The 13,143-nt window shown below is 38.4% G+C and overlaps 1 protein-coding gene across 1 annotated transcript in view; it reads right to left on the reverse strand.

Moving 5' to 3' along the window:
* The window catches only part of ANK2 (ankyrin 2), a 198,655-nt gene that overhangs the window by 120,499 nt on the left and 65,013 nt on the right, over positions 1-13,143 (reverse strand). The window contains exons 6-8 of the mRNA XM_042470313.1: positions 10,837-11,022; positions 7,197-7,295; positions 4,067-4,165 (exon numbers count right to left, since the gene is read on the reverse strand). Coding sequence (XP_042326247.1) covers positions 4,067-4,165; positions 7,197-7,295; positions 10,837-11,022 — 384 coding nt within the window. The remainder of the gene's footprint in view (positions 1-4,066; positions 4,166-7,196; positions 7,296-10,836; positions 11,023-13,143) is intronic.

Below are 13,143 nucleotides of genomic sequence, written 5' to 3' on the forward strand. Positions count from 1 at the left end.
TTAACAGCTGTGATTTCTAGGGGACTTTTTAAGTGAAATGTATTAAAATTAAATGGGCTTTGGTACTGGCTGTATTTGTGCATACTGGAACCTCTTTAAATAGCTATACAGTGGGGCCCTTGATATCCTCTGGAGTTTGGTTCCAGGACCCCCTGTGGATACCAAAATCTGAGGTTGCTCAAGTCCCGTTAAATATAATAGGATAGTAAAATGGTGTCTCTTATACAAAATTGTAAAATCAAGGTTTTTTTATTGTAATTTAAATATTTTAAAGTATTTTCAAGCCATGGATGTGTGAATCAGTGAATAAAAAATGTGGATATGGAGGCCTGAGTGTACTTGGATTTAGTTCCTCTCAGCAGTTTGGGACTGTGGTGAGTCCTGATTCTAGCTATAGTCCTAACTACAAATCCAGGTGTTGCCATGATTCTAGACAATTTGATGGCCTGGTCCTATTTTCTACCTACAAAGAGGAAACAGAGTAGCAAGGGTAGTGTAACAAACCACAAGGGACTGGTAGGCTTTATAGCCATAATTAGCAATTGCCAGCTGTTCCTAAGAAACAAATGTTTTGGACCTGGAAGGTGAAGACCTTTGAGAAGACAAATATGTACAGGGTGCCTGAATTCCAGCTCAGTAAGCATACCAGTGAAAGCCACCTCTGATAGAGCTATGGTTGTTTTGTTTTTCCTTTCAGGTTATTCAGTAACATGGGGAGGGGGGGGGACAGAATGCTTAATGGCAGTCCCTAAAGTTATACACACTCTCACACATATGAGGAACCTGTTTGGAATTTATTAATATACTTTGTATTGCAGTCTTGTACAGTCTGCCAAGATAATTAAAACTTTTGCTTGAGAATAGTTGGCTATGTTCTCCTGTGTTTTATTTATTGTTTTCTTTTTGTTTTCTCCTCTTTGTTGTTTTTCTTAACAGCAGAAAACCTCTCTCTTGAAGTTTGCCCAAGGCTAACATCCTCCTTGTAGCCAAAGCATATTTACTTTTCAATTCATTAAAAGTATTAATACTTTTAAAAGTATTTTAAGTCATTCGTATCTCCTGTTGAGAAAAGCTGAAACCAGACTCAGTCAAAAGACTTGTGTTTCATCTTAGTATGGATTCCAGAAAAACAGCAGAATTCTTGATAACTGGGAAATGTCAGCTTTCTAATGTGGCTTTTTATTAGCCTATTTACTTGTGGTCATAGCAAAACAAAGCAATGGTTAAACAAATGAACAAAACAGAAGTACAAGCCTGACACAAGAACATCACAATGGCGTGACACTGACAAATAATGCTCAAATGCTCTAACCTCCCACAATGAAAAGTGTGCAAAGCTGTTACCACCTGCCCCTCAAGAGTACAAATAAAAGATGATACTCCACCTGTGCAAATTAAAATGCCAGAGCTTTGAGATGCTCTCTAGATTTTATGTCAGTGCCTGTACGTTGGCAGCTTTGAGCCACACTACCAGCTGACAAGGGTGATAAGCCAGACAATAGAAGCCTTTTAAAATTAGATTCTTTGTCAGAAGATGGAAGTGGTCTTGGAAAGATCATGCAGTCTAGGACTGCACTTTGATCTGGCTGGTTTAGCAATGTGCCAAGTTCAGAAGATATGAAATAATGTATAAGGGATGTAAGATGTGACTTGTATAATCCCTGTGGACTTTCATGGTTGAATGGAGGAGATGCCTGAACTAAGCTTTTAAAATACTTATGTCTGTAACTAGATCCCAGAACTAAAGTGGCATGAATCAACTTGCTTGCCCTCCGCCATTTTATGCATAAATGACTCTCTCCCTCTTTTCCTTCCCTTTATTTCTAGTACATAACGATCTGTTTCTACAACACTATTACAACTCTCTTTTGCAACATACAGTCCAATTCTAGAAATACAGTCCAATTGTAAAGGACTGCACCCACACTGCAGAAATAACTGCTTTAACTGCCATGGCTCAATGTTTGGAATTCTGGGAACTGTGGTTTTGCGAGACATTTAGTTTTCTCTGTCAGAGAGATCTGGTGCCTCGACAACCTACAATTCCAAGAATTTCATAATACATATTGAGCCATGGTAGTTAAAGTCATTTCAAACTGGATTGTTTATACAGTGTGGATGCAGCCTAGGAATAGGGAACATAAAAAGTTGTTCTATATTTAAGAAGGCCATCGAACCATTTCGCCGGGTACCGTTTGTTCCAATAAACAATGACCTATTGGGCCACAGTAGAACAGTACTGTACAGAACAATTTAAAACAAAAATAAATCTGGAAAAAATATATTTTCATCTTATACAAAGGGGACATGAATAATCTCTGTTGGATTCAAGACTCACAATTTGGCTTGTAGTATCGCTAGGGTAATTATGGGATTTCTTGATTATGATAAATTATATTTCTAAGAACCACAGGGTTCTTTTGAGGTAGTGCAGCAATAGCAGTCATCTTCACTGCAAGAGAGGTCTTTCCTCTTTCCTGCCCCAGAAGTGCTGACTGTCTACCCACTGCAAATTGTCTACTCACTGCAGCATATAAAGTGAGGTAACATCTTGGAATCATCTGAAGTACATAGGGGTTTCCTAGTGGGTTAATCAGTAAGTGGAAACATTTCTAAATATCTCTGCACACCAGCACTAAGTAGATTTTTGAGATAATACTTGAAGGACAGTGGTGATGGATACATTGGTTTTAACTTGTTTTATTATTATTATTTTAATCCCTTGATGCTGATTATGGAATATTTTTGCTAACACAGTTTTTTGTCTTTCACATTTCATAACTATAATCAATGTCCATCCCCAAGCTCTTTCTGCTGAGTTTATAGCCTCTACCTTGGATCCAGGAGGCATTCTTAAGCATTATTTGCTTAAGACTCAACCTTACTGTTCAATTATAAGGGTGGAGAGGGAAAGAGTGAATGAAGAGAGGGTGATGCATTTAGAGCCTAGTTCATTAGAGATGGAACTTCCCTTTCTGACATACTTTTCAATCATCCTTTCCTCTTGCTTTGCAAAATGGCATGCTGAGAGAAAAACGTCACTTCAGACCCCATCCAGCAACCAAGAGATGTTCACAATGGCAGAAAGATAGAACATCTGAAGGAAATACTGTTTGTAACTACTTGTAACTCACAGCATTCACAAAAGAAAGGCTATCTCAAAAAAAAAGGAAAGGAACAGCAAGACTGAGTAGAGCAAGAGGATGAGAGTGCTTATCAATGCTCTCATCATCTTGTTCTACTTAATTTCTCTGTTCCTTTCCTTTTTTTGAGATAGTCTTTCTTTTTTAGTTGCTCCTGGCATAGGGGTCCCAGTGGAGTCTGCCTCTAGCCATGACTTGAAGGATTTCTGGTGCATCTGTGTGCATGCCCTTGCACAGCCCTAAACCCCCTCAGTCAGCAGCCATACTGCACTAAGTCCCCCCCCCCCCCCCCCCCCCCCCAAAAAATCTGTGCACACCTATGCTAATTTGGAAGCTCCTCTGCTTGCACAGTGTGTGGAACTCAATTTACACAAATCCCTCCTACCAAATGCAGCATCTTTATTCTCCCAAAGCCGCTCTTGAGAACTGGGGAACACAAAGAAATGTTCTGTGGAAAGCAGCAATAGGTAATATGAATCAATTAAAATTAAAAATGTCCTGCTTTGTGCAAGGGAAAACGCTTTCTATTAGCACGAAGCCATGTTTGGATGCATCCCTTTACATGTAAATCACAAAACACCATCTTGAACTGTTAGCCTGTCTGAACAATATAGGATATAAATAAATAGAACAAGGAACAAAGCTGATAATCTGGCTTGGATCCAAAGTTTTCACTCTGCAAACAGAAACAGTTTCCATTCATGGAAGCAAAAACCTCCTTTCATCAGCAAAATATCTTCTATGAGTGTAACTATAATTTCTGTCACAGAAGTAAACCTTTAATTTCAAGCCTCTCAAGTTAGTTTACTATTGGAATTGGAGTTCTCTCAAGGACTCAAGGAATATACCTTGACTTTGAGACTTTAGGACCATACCTGAACAAAGAAACATGAGGACATACAGGAGGGAATAGAAACACTCACCCTGGTTTTAGCATCGATCTGCCCTCCACGATCCAACAAGAGCTTCACCATGTTTGTGTTTCCCCTTTTGGAAGCCACATGCAGTGGAGTGATTCCATTCTACACCATGAAAAGAACAAACAAAAAGCATGATGGACTTGAAGAGGTTTAATGGGAATGAGTTGCGTTTTGACATGACATGGTATAGAAGATATGCAAGGATGTATCACAGCATACAAAAAACAGTAAGCACTATTCTATCTTGAGGAAATTTTTTAACTGCAATGATTTGTAAAGACTGCTAATAAGAGGTTTCTGGATAGAACAGCTGTTTTATGTTGCATATATAATATGAATATACAAAAGTTCAGCCCTCCAGCTATACTTCATGAGAATTGGAAATCAGTGGTAATTTTACAACTACGTAAGCTTTTTAACATATGCTGAGTACTGAAACAAGTTGCTAGTTGGTAATATATAAAATTACTCACTTTGAATGCAATAATATAAGATTATATATTTAGTTTGGTATATTTTTATAAAGTTAATGAGAGTTGGGGGGGTATCCCATCTAAGGCAACAACAAAAAAAGGTACTGGAACATCAAACATCACATTTGCATAGCATGGAAGACAAGATGTCCACAATAATAAATATTCATAACAGATCAGTGTACTGAAATACATGGGAAACATTTACAGCATGTTAGCTCAAACACAATGAAGCCTATTATCATCTACATCAGATTTAAAATTTTCCTTATTAAGGTAAAAGTCTAATGAAAAGACTGTGTGTCACCCTTGGTTTTCAATAGTTTTCCTTATACATATTTTGGATCATTCAAAAACTCCCTTGATAGAAAAAACAGGGAACACATTACTGGAAAAGCTTGAATTTTAAGAAGAATTAGACAAACTTTGAATATGAGTCCTCTACAAAGCAATATAATAAGGTTCAGATATTTTTTTTAAAAAAAAAGCACTCTGATATCCCAACTCAATAATATGTGTGATGGTGCACACAGCAGATGAATCCAATCACCGATAGCCTACTAAGAATACTGGTGACCAAGCATTCAGTTCCGTGAGATGGGAATAGAGAACACTAAAGTACAATTCTAAGGTCATCTACTAAACAAGCCCTACTGAGAGCCATTGGACATACTCTCAAGTAACATGTACATGTTAAGAATGAGGAACCATCTCCCTCCAGATGATGATGGTGAACTGCTACTCTGATAGTAACTCAGCAGTGGCCAAGCTGGCAAGAGCTAACAGAAAATGGAATTCAACAACATTTTCATGGTCACAATTTGTCCAGTCCTAGTATACAGAATGCAACCCAGATTATTCTTCTTAATCTTTATCATGGCAGCTATTTTTAAAGTGTTGTGTGTACACATTTCTAGCAATGCACAAAGATGAAGAGAGGACATCACATAATACTTATTTGTGTAACTTAGGCCTGTTACAGACTGCCAAAATAAAGCTGCTTCGGGTCTCTTTGGAGGTATGCTGTTTAAATGATGCATGCATCCTAAGAATCCGGAAGCTGCACCAAAGCTGCACTCCAGTGCTTAGGAATGGAGTGTGGCTTTGGCGCAACCTCCGGACTCTTAGGACTCATGCATCATTTAAATAGCATATCTCCAAAGAGACCCGAAGCAGCTTTATTTTGGCAGTCTGTAACAGGCCTTAGACCCGAAATGCACAGGCTAAATAAGGCAGCTTCCAGCTGCTTTAAAGCTGTGGCGTTCAAACGATGAATGCCCTCAAAGTGGCTGGATGCCACACCAGCACCATGATCCAGTCCTCTGGACTGGATCAAAAAGGAATCTGACTCCTGGAGTCACTATTTGGGAATGAGAAAGCAGACTGCTTCAGGAGCAGGCTGTGTGGTTGCTGCAGTCCCAGCTTGATCACAGCCGGAGCAGCCTCCAGTCGCTTCTTTTGGACCATCTGTTCCAGGCCTTGGGTGAATTTTACTGACTGATTTATAGGCTTTTGCCCTATTCTCCCTTTTCCTATTTCAAAAGTATTCCAAATAGCTAAGATAATTAATAAAACACAAAACAATAATTTGCAACACTTCATCAATATCCAACCATAGTTTTAAAACCCACTTGGTACCCTTTTCAAAGCTACTGAAATGAATAGGTTTTCACTGCCTGCTCAAAGAGAAGAAGGAAAGGATCCAGATGGATCCTCTGAGATAGCAGGTTCCATAAACTGGGTACCATAGTAGGGAAGCATGCTGATATCCATCAGCTATATATCCTATGAGGGAGTGCCATATAGTTGGACCTTGAATTTCCAGCAATTTATGTTTAGATGAAATTAAATCATTATTAAGGTAGTTTAAGAAATGCAATCTACTTTCACCTGAATATTTCCCAACTAGTTGAAATGCAGCATCAGTATATAAAAGATGCAGAGGGATAAATCTAATGTTATCCCTTACTAAATTACTTCCACTGTAGTAACTGTGAGACATATTTAACATAAGGGCTTATGAGACATATTTAACATAAGGTCCATGGGTTTATTCTAATTGGGACCAAGATCTCTGATATATGCAGAGTAATGTTTGTATGGTATATGTTCCACAATAGCTTTTCCAGAGTGCTATTAATTATTTATGTAAGTGTGCATGTGTGTGTGTGTGTGTGTGTGTGTGTGCGCAATTGCGAGTGAGTCTGCGTGCACAGAAATGGATATTGTTTATGACCATATACAAATACACTCTGGAAAGACTGATTTATTATAATCAGCTATCTTCTAACTGCAAAGAATGGTCTACTTGCAGCTCAGCTTCTGCAGAATACATGTAAGGATTATTTGCTTCAAGTAAATATTCAAACAGATCTCTAAATGAAAACATCTTAGCATTCCCACCCTAATTTCTTGTTTTAAAATACAGTTGAACCTCCGTTTTCACAGGCGATCCTTTCTGGACCCCCATGTAAAAATGCACTTATTCAAGCCCCAGAGTCTTGAATGGAGCACGTCCCATGTGCACAGCAAGGGTGCCCTCCACGTGTATTCAAGGGCATGGATCCCAGGTCCGCACTAGACATTTTACAAAAGTTTATCTACCCTTTTCACTTGTTCTTTCCATATACAGGTATAAAAAAAGAGAAAACCATTCATACCCTTGCTGTGAAGTCCACAACAGCTCCTCGGTTGAGCAGAAGTGTTGCTACATTAACATTTCCATAGTGTGCTGCTATGTGCAAAGGTGTGAAGCCACTCTGAAAAGCAAAAATAAACAGTGAGTCCTAATCAGAAAGCACTAGGGGATTTTTTGCATAGGGAAGTGTTTATTTTTTAGAAGTGGAGGGCATATTAATCCCAAGCATTATTTTACTCCATGTAAACCTGCTATGATAACACAAACCCAAGCTTACTTTCTTCTCTAATGGGTAAATAAAGACACCATCTATTTGTACACTGATTAAATATGTGCAAGATTTCATTTTTTATTAGTTCAGACATATTCTTTTAGCCTTCTGACCAAATTAAAAGACAAATTTTGATGCAATCAGGACAAGAGACTTTCAAGAAACTCAGAATTTCAACTTCTGAGCAAGCAGGGTTCCCCAGCTAAGTTTACAATTATAAAAATCATAGCTAGGAAAGGTTACTTTTTGTCCAAAAGTTTTGTAAAGTGTGTGTTTTTACTTGTAAAGGATGCTATGTCATCTGGGCTTTTTATTTATTTCTTATGAACTTTAACAAAACTCTTTATTGTTTTCTGAAAACCTTGAATTTTTTTAAAAGACCAATGGGACATTAGTCCCTACCTCCCATGGGAAAGCCAAAGATTATTCCTATTGAGCCTTTCCAGAGTATATCAGAATAAATAGTAGAATACGAATCCAAGATTGTTTGTTCTAACTATAGTAGATCTACTTAATCCATAGGTGTTTGCTTATTATTCAGTAAATAATTCAGTGGTTATATTCTAGTTGAGTCTAGCAGCTGGATTCATAAAATTGTCTTCCAAAGCATAACCAGCTATTCATATCCTGCATACAAATGCAGCTTAGAGAATTAAAACAGAGCTCCCTTTTATGCGTCTTTGGCCCGGGACAGATGGTCCCGAAGCGGCATGCCACAGCTGATTATAGGATTAGGGACTGCGCACCAACCGTACGGTCCCCAACCCTAGCACGGCATGGCGGCGGCCTAATGGCGGCATCCCATCCACATGGGTGCCACCATCTTGACGTAAGCGACGGCAGCATCCACACATCACTGTGCATCGATTATGTCACAAGGGTGCCAGTGGCGCACGCATGACATAACCCAGGTGCCACAAAAAGAACCTGGAAAAAATGGATTATTTTTATTCCAGAGGGACATCACGCAGTTTGGCGGCTGTGGCGTCCCTCTGGAGTTAAAACGGACGCCTGCAGACTGCCATTTTCAGGCGGTCTATCTTGGGCCTTTAATACCAAGTCCTCTGTATGTCTATGGAGTTTATCACATGGGAGAAATCCTGTGCAAAAAAACGGGGTTTAAATTGGGAAAAACCCCACAAAAGTGGGTTGGTTTTGACACAGCGTCATTGTTAAACTAATGTTAAACCGAACGGAAAGTGGAGAGAAAGTAGACAAAAGCCACTCTTTTTGACTTCCAGAAAAACCCAAAAGCAAAAATGTTTGTCTTTTGTTTACTTTTGTCCGAGTTAACACAAGTTTAACAACAACATATGTGAAAATCAACCAGTTTTTGCATTTTATTTCTGCCCTTTAAATCCCGTTTTTGCATGGGATTTCCCCCGTGTGATAAACTCCTATGTTGTTTCACCTGATTCCCTCACTGGTTGTGTTTTAAAAGCTCCAGAGACCTGAGAAATCCCTTAGCTGATACTCTCAACCAATGGAAACAAGGAGCTATTCAGTCCTTGAACAAGTTAATAAAAAATCACCTTTGGATAAAGTCCATGATCCAAATGAGCAACCTCTAAACCTTCTTTTTATAAACAGTTCTAAAACATTGCTTCTCCCAGCTGCAGACACTATGCAAAACAAATAAATTGTTTCATAAAAGAAAACAACCCCACACCTTTCCTACTGTTATGAATGTTGGCATATACGTCTTTATTTATGAAAATTCAGATCAGCCCTAATGGTAGCACATTCTGCATTTGAACTACACCATTGTATGCCATGGACTTAATATATGTGGGCTGATGTAGTTTTTAAAAGCATAACAGCTTTTAAAACAGCTTTTAAAAAAAGCAAACAGTAGCCATGTGGGAAACCATCAACATTTATGAAGTGGGATAGGTCTCCCATTTGAATTGAAAGAGAACTGATTCAAGTATTTAAACCTGTCACAGAAGTTGAAACCTGTGAGAAATGATGAAGAGTGTATAAGGTGAATGGGGTGTCTACAGCTTGCGGGTGGGGGAGTCCACCCCTGAAAGCCACAAATATGCCAACAGTCACCTTAGAACAACTATCCATAGCTACTATACTGTACTTTACTCTTAGTGCTAGATTTACAGTTTTATATTACATTGTACTGTATTTAAAAATACCTTCAAAGTTTATTTCTAATGCAAAGTTCTAGGAGTAAAATGAAAATGCAGCCTGTCTGAAAGCTGTAAAAGCAATAAAGGGGGTGGGAAAGAGTAAAACCAGAATAGAAAACAGAAAATGGTTACCATCTGTGCAGATTAGAAAGGAAGGAAGACTCGGGCTGTATCCACACAGCAGAATTAAAACAGTTTGACATCACTTTAACTGCCATGACAGAGTTCTGGAATTTGTAGTTTGGTAAGGCATCAGAGGTCTCTGATATACCAGCCTGAATACCTTACCAAACTACGAGACCCAGGATACTGTAGGATAGAGTCATAGCAATTAAAGTGGCATCAAACTGCTTTAATTCTGCAGTGAGGATACACCTGTATCCTGAAGGGAACTCCTACATCATAGGAATGTATTTATCCATAGGGGTGAGAGGAAGCAGATTAAGAAAACCATGTTTTTGGTACCTCAGTTGTCCTATTCACCATCATCTGTTGCAGCATGTATTGGAGAAAAAAGGAAAGATATTACTGATTATCAGAAAAACAGAGAACCAAGTTGTCCACTGAAAAGAATTACTCTGTTGTTATGGAAGAAAAGACTGACTATCATGGATTAGTTTAAAATTTAAATGTATGCAACACACATTCTCATGGGCCACAAACCAGTATTCTACTCAAGAACAACATTGTTTCAATAATTGTTTTGCCCTGGTATGTTACCAAATTTACAAAGAATGAACTTGAAATACCAATCATAGAGAGGGCAATTGTGGATTTCATTTCTCAAGTGCCCATTTAAAGAACTCTTTAAAGAAAACAGTAAAACTGAATCATAAAAAAACTATTTTATTTTGAATAGCTATTCTAGTCTTCCTTGAGCTCCATGATAAAGAGGAGATTAAAAATACTGGTTTCAGCAACCCCTGCCACAAAAGAAGCTGTATTATTTGAATTAATCTTTTTATAGAAATGGAATGGAATATGAATTTCATAGGGCTGCCTAATACATTATTCATCTTGGGTGTAAATATGAGGTGTTTTATGCATACGCTTAAAAATATAACACATGAATGTGATTTTAATAAAAACAAACAAACCAGTGATTACACGGGGAAGTGCAATCGACTGCAGTTCCTCCCTAGAGGCAAGTAGTTGTCCCGCTCAATGTTTGAAGCAGCTCCAGAATCACTCACTTTTGGTGATGCTCCAACACTATTGAACAGCGACAAAGACAAAGCTATTTTTTTTACCTTAGACTGAACATCAGCATTGTGATCATTCTGGAGCAGAAGTGCTGCTGACTTGGTGTCATCTTTCCTGGCAGCGATGTGCAATGCCGGCAAACGGACTTTCCCTTTCGTGTCATTCTCTAGAAGGATAGCCACTGCTTGATTGTGACCTTGCTGCAATGCAACTGCTAATGGAGTGAAGCCATCCTGTTGCAGCAGAAAGAAAATATACCACGTCAGTCTAGCAGTGGTGTCATTGAAGCAGAATTCTAGAGAGAGAAAATCTAGGGAACCATTAGCAGAATGAGGGGGATCCCACTCCAATCCCAATACATCAAGGCTGGCTTAGCACATTTTAGAGTAATACACATGATCATTAAAGAGCTGTAGCTTGATTGTTGGACTATGACTCTGTAGACCAGGGCTCAATTCCCAGTTCAGCCATGAAAAACACCGGGCCTTGGCCAAGTCACAGTCTCTCAGCCTCAGGGGAAGGCAATGGCAAACTTCCTCTGGACAAATTTTGCCATAAGTTGGAAACGACCTGAAGGCACACAACAATAAAAACAGCAACATCTTCAAAACCACAATCCCAAACACATCATTCTGCTGGTGAAAATGACAGTGCACTCATGGTTACCTAGTTCCAGATGATGCACATGGGAAATTTAATTGTTTTTAGTTGGACTGTCAGTTCTGCAAACAAATATTGGACTTGTTACACAAACAGTTTCACAAACCATACACAATGCATACCTAGCTATGCAACAAGTTGCATACCTTGAGATCATTATGACAACTGTGCTATTCCTTCCCCAGCAGGAAAAAATGAAAGGGATTGTGGCACCACATTGTCTTCCTCTAGTAATATTACACTGGATTTAAATACAGTAAACCATTAGATACAGTAAACCATTTATCCCAGAATCTAAAATGGCCTTACTCAGTAATAATAATTGAATGCTACACTGAGCAAATATTTATTAAACTCAGAGTGAAAAATTAAACCTTGGAAACAGACAGCCAATCAGTGAGAGCAATAACTTAATTTGCGTTAAGAAAGATGACCCCATTTCCAGAAAGAACATTATACTGCATTGTGAAATTTTACATTTTACCAATCTTTTCATATTCATTTATAATTAAAGTGGAACAAACTTTTTTTAAAGACTCCAGCTGCTCAGGAGAACGTGCAGCAAACTCTTAATTAAACTTCAGATCATTAAAAAAATTATTACCACAACCCATTAAATCCCTTCATAATAACCTTGAGATACAAAGCTGAAACTAAGAGCTCAGGAGGTATAGCCTGGTAAAAGAAAAGGCAAAAAGCAGGAGTGTTTGGTAGAAAACAATTAGGAAATATACAACTGTTAAATGTCTATTTCTCATCTGCTATTTTTTCTCATCTACCATCCTTTCTCTGGAGATCCTGCACAAAGGTCTGGTCCCAAGTACGTACTGATAAATCCATTGGTTTCAGGGATTTTTTTCAATTTCTCCACTGTCCATTCCATCTTCTATCTGCATCAGATTTCAGTTTCGAAATAATATGTGTATGTTCCCTAATAAAGTCATTTTTGTTCACACATTTGCACAGTGAATACAGTTTTTGGAAGCAAGTTTCCTTGATACAGTATTTGTGCATTTCCCACTAATATATTCTTTTTGTATGCACTGTTGTGTGATCTACATGTTCTTATTTGCATTTTTTGTTCAGAGGCCTGTACTACAAAATTCTGTGACATTATCTAGGAAATAATTATGTTCCAGTTTGCATGTTGATTTGAGAAATCTAAGTCCTGGCTGATGTGTGAACTGAATAAAATTGTCTCCTACCCCTTAACTGGAGACATGGGTAGCCCTGTGAAATATTTCAATTTTCAAATCAGGATACAGAACAATGTACAGGAGACAGAGTGATGTAATGCTTTGAGTGTTGAACTAAAACTCTGGGAGACCAGGATTCAAATCATTGTTTTGCAATTAAAATGTACTGGGTGACTTCCAACAAGTAACACTCTCTCAGCCCAAGTTTGCCATGGCGAACCTCCTCTGAATATTTTGTTTCCAAGAAAACCCTAGGATAGGGTCAGCATAAATCAAAGTTAATTTGAAGCCACATAGCAACAGCATAGCAACAGCAATGAAAAGGATGGTTGTTAGAGAATAAAAGATAAAATCCCACGGAGTAGAGCTTGATGTCTGTCTGATAGAATGTTGTCTGAATTGTGATCATCTAGCACTATCAATTTAGTGTCAGCTGTCTGAGATAACCCTATGATTTCCATAAGCCAATGCTTGAGGGTGTGGGAGAGGTTTTGTTCC

The sequence above is a fragment of the Sceloporus undulatus genome, chromosome 5 (genome assembly GCF_019175285.1).
Source record: "Sceloporus undulatus isolate JIND9_A2432 ecotype Alabama chromosome 5, SceUnd_v1.1, whole genome shotgun sequence".
Classification (NCBI taxonomy): Eukaryota; Metazoa; Chordata; class Lepidosauria; order Squamata; family Phrynosomatidae; genus Sceloporus; species Sceloporus undulatus.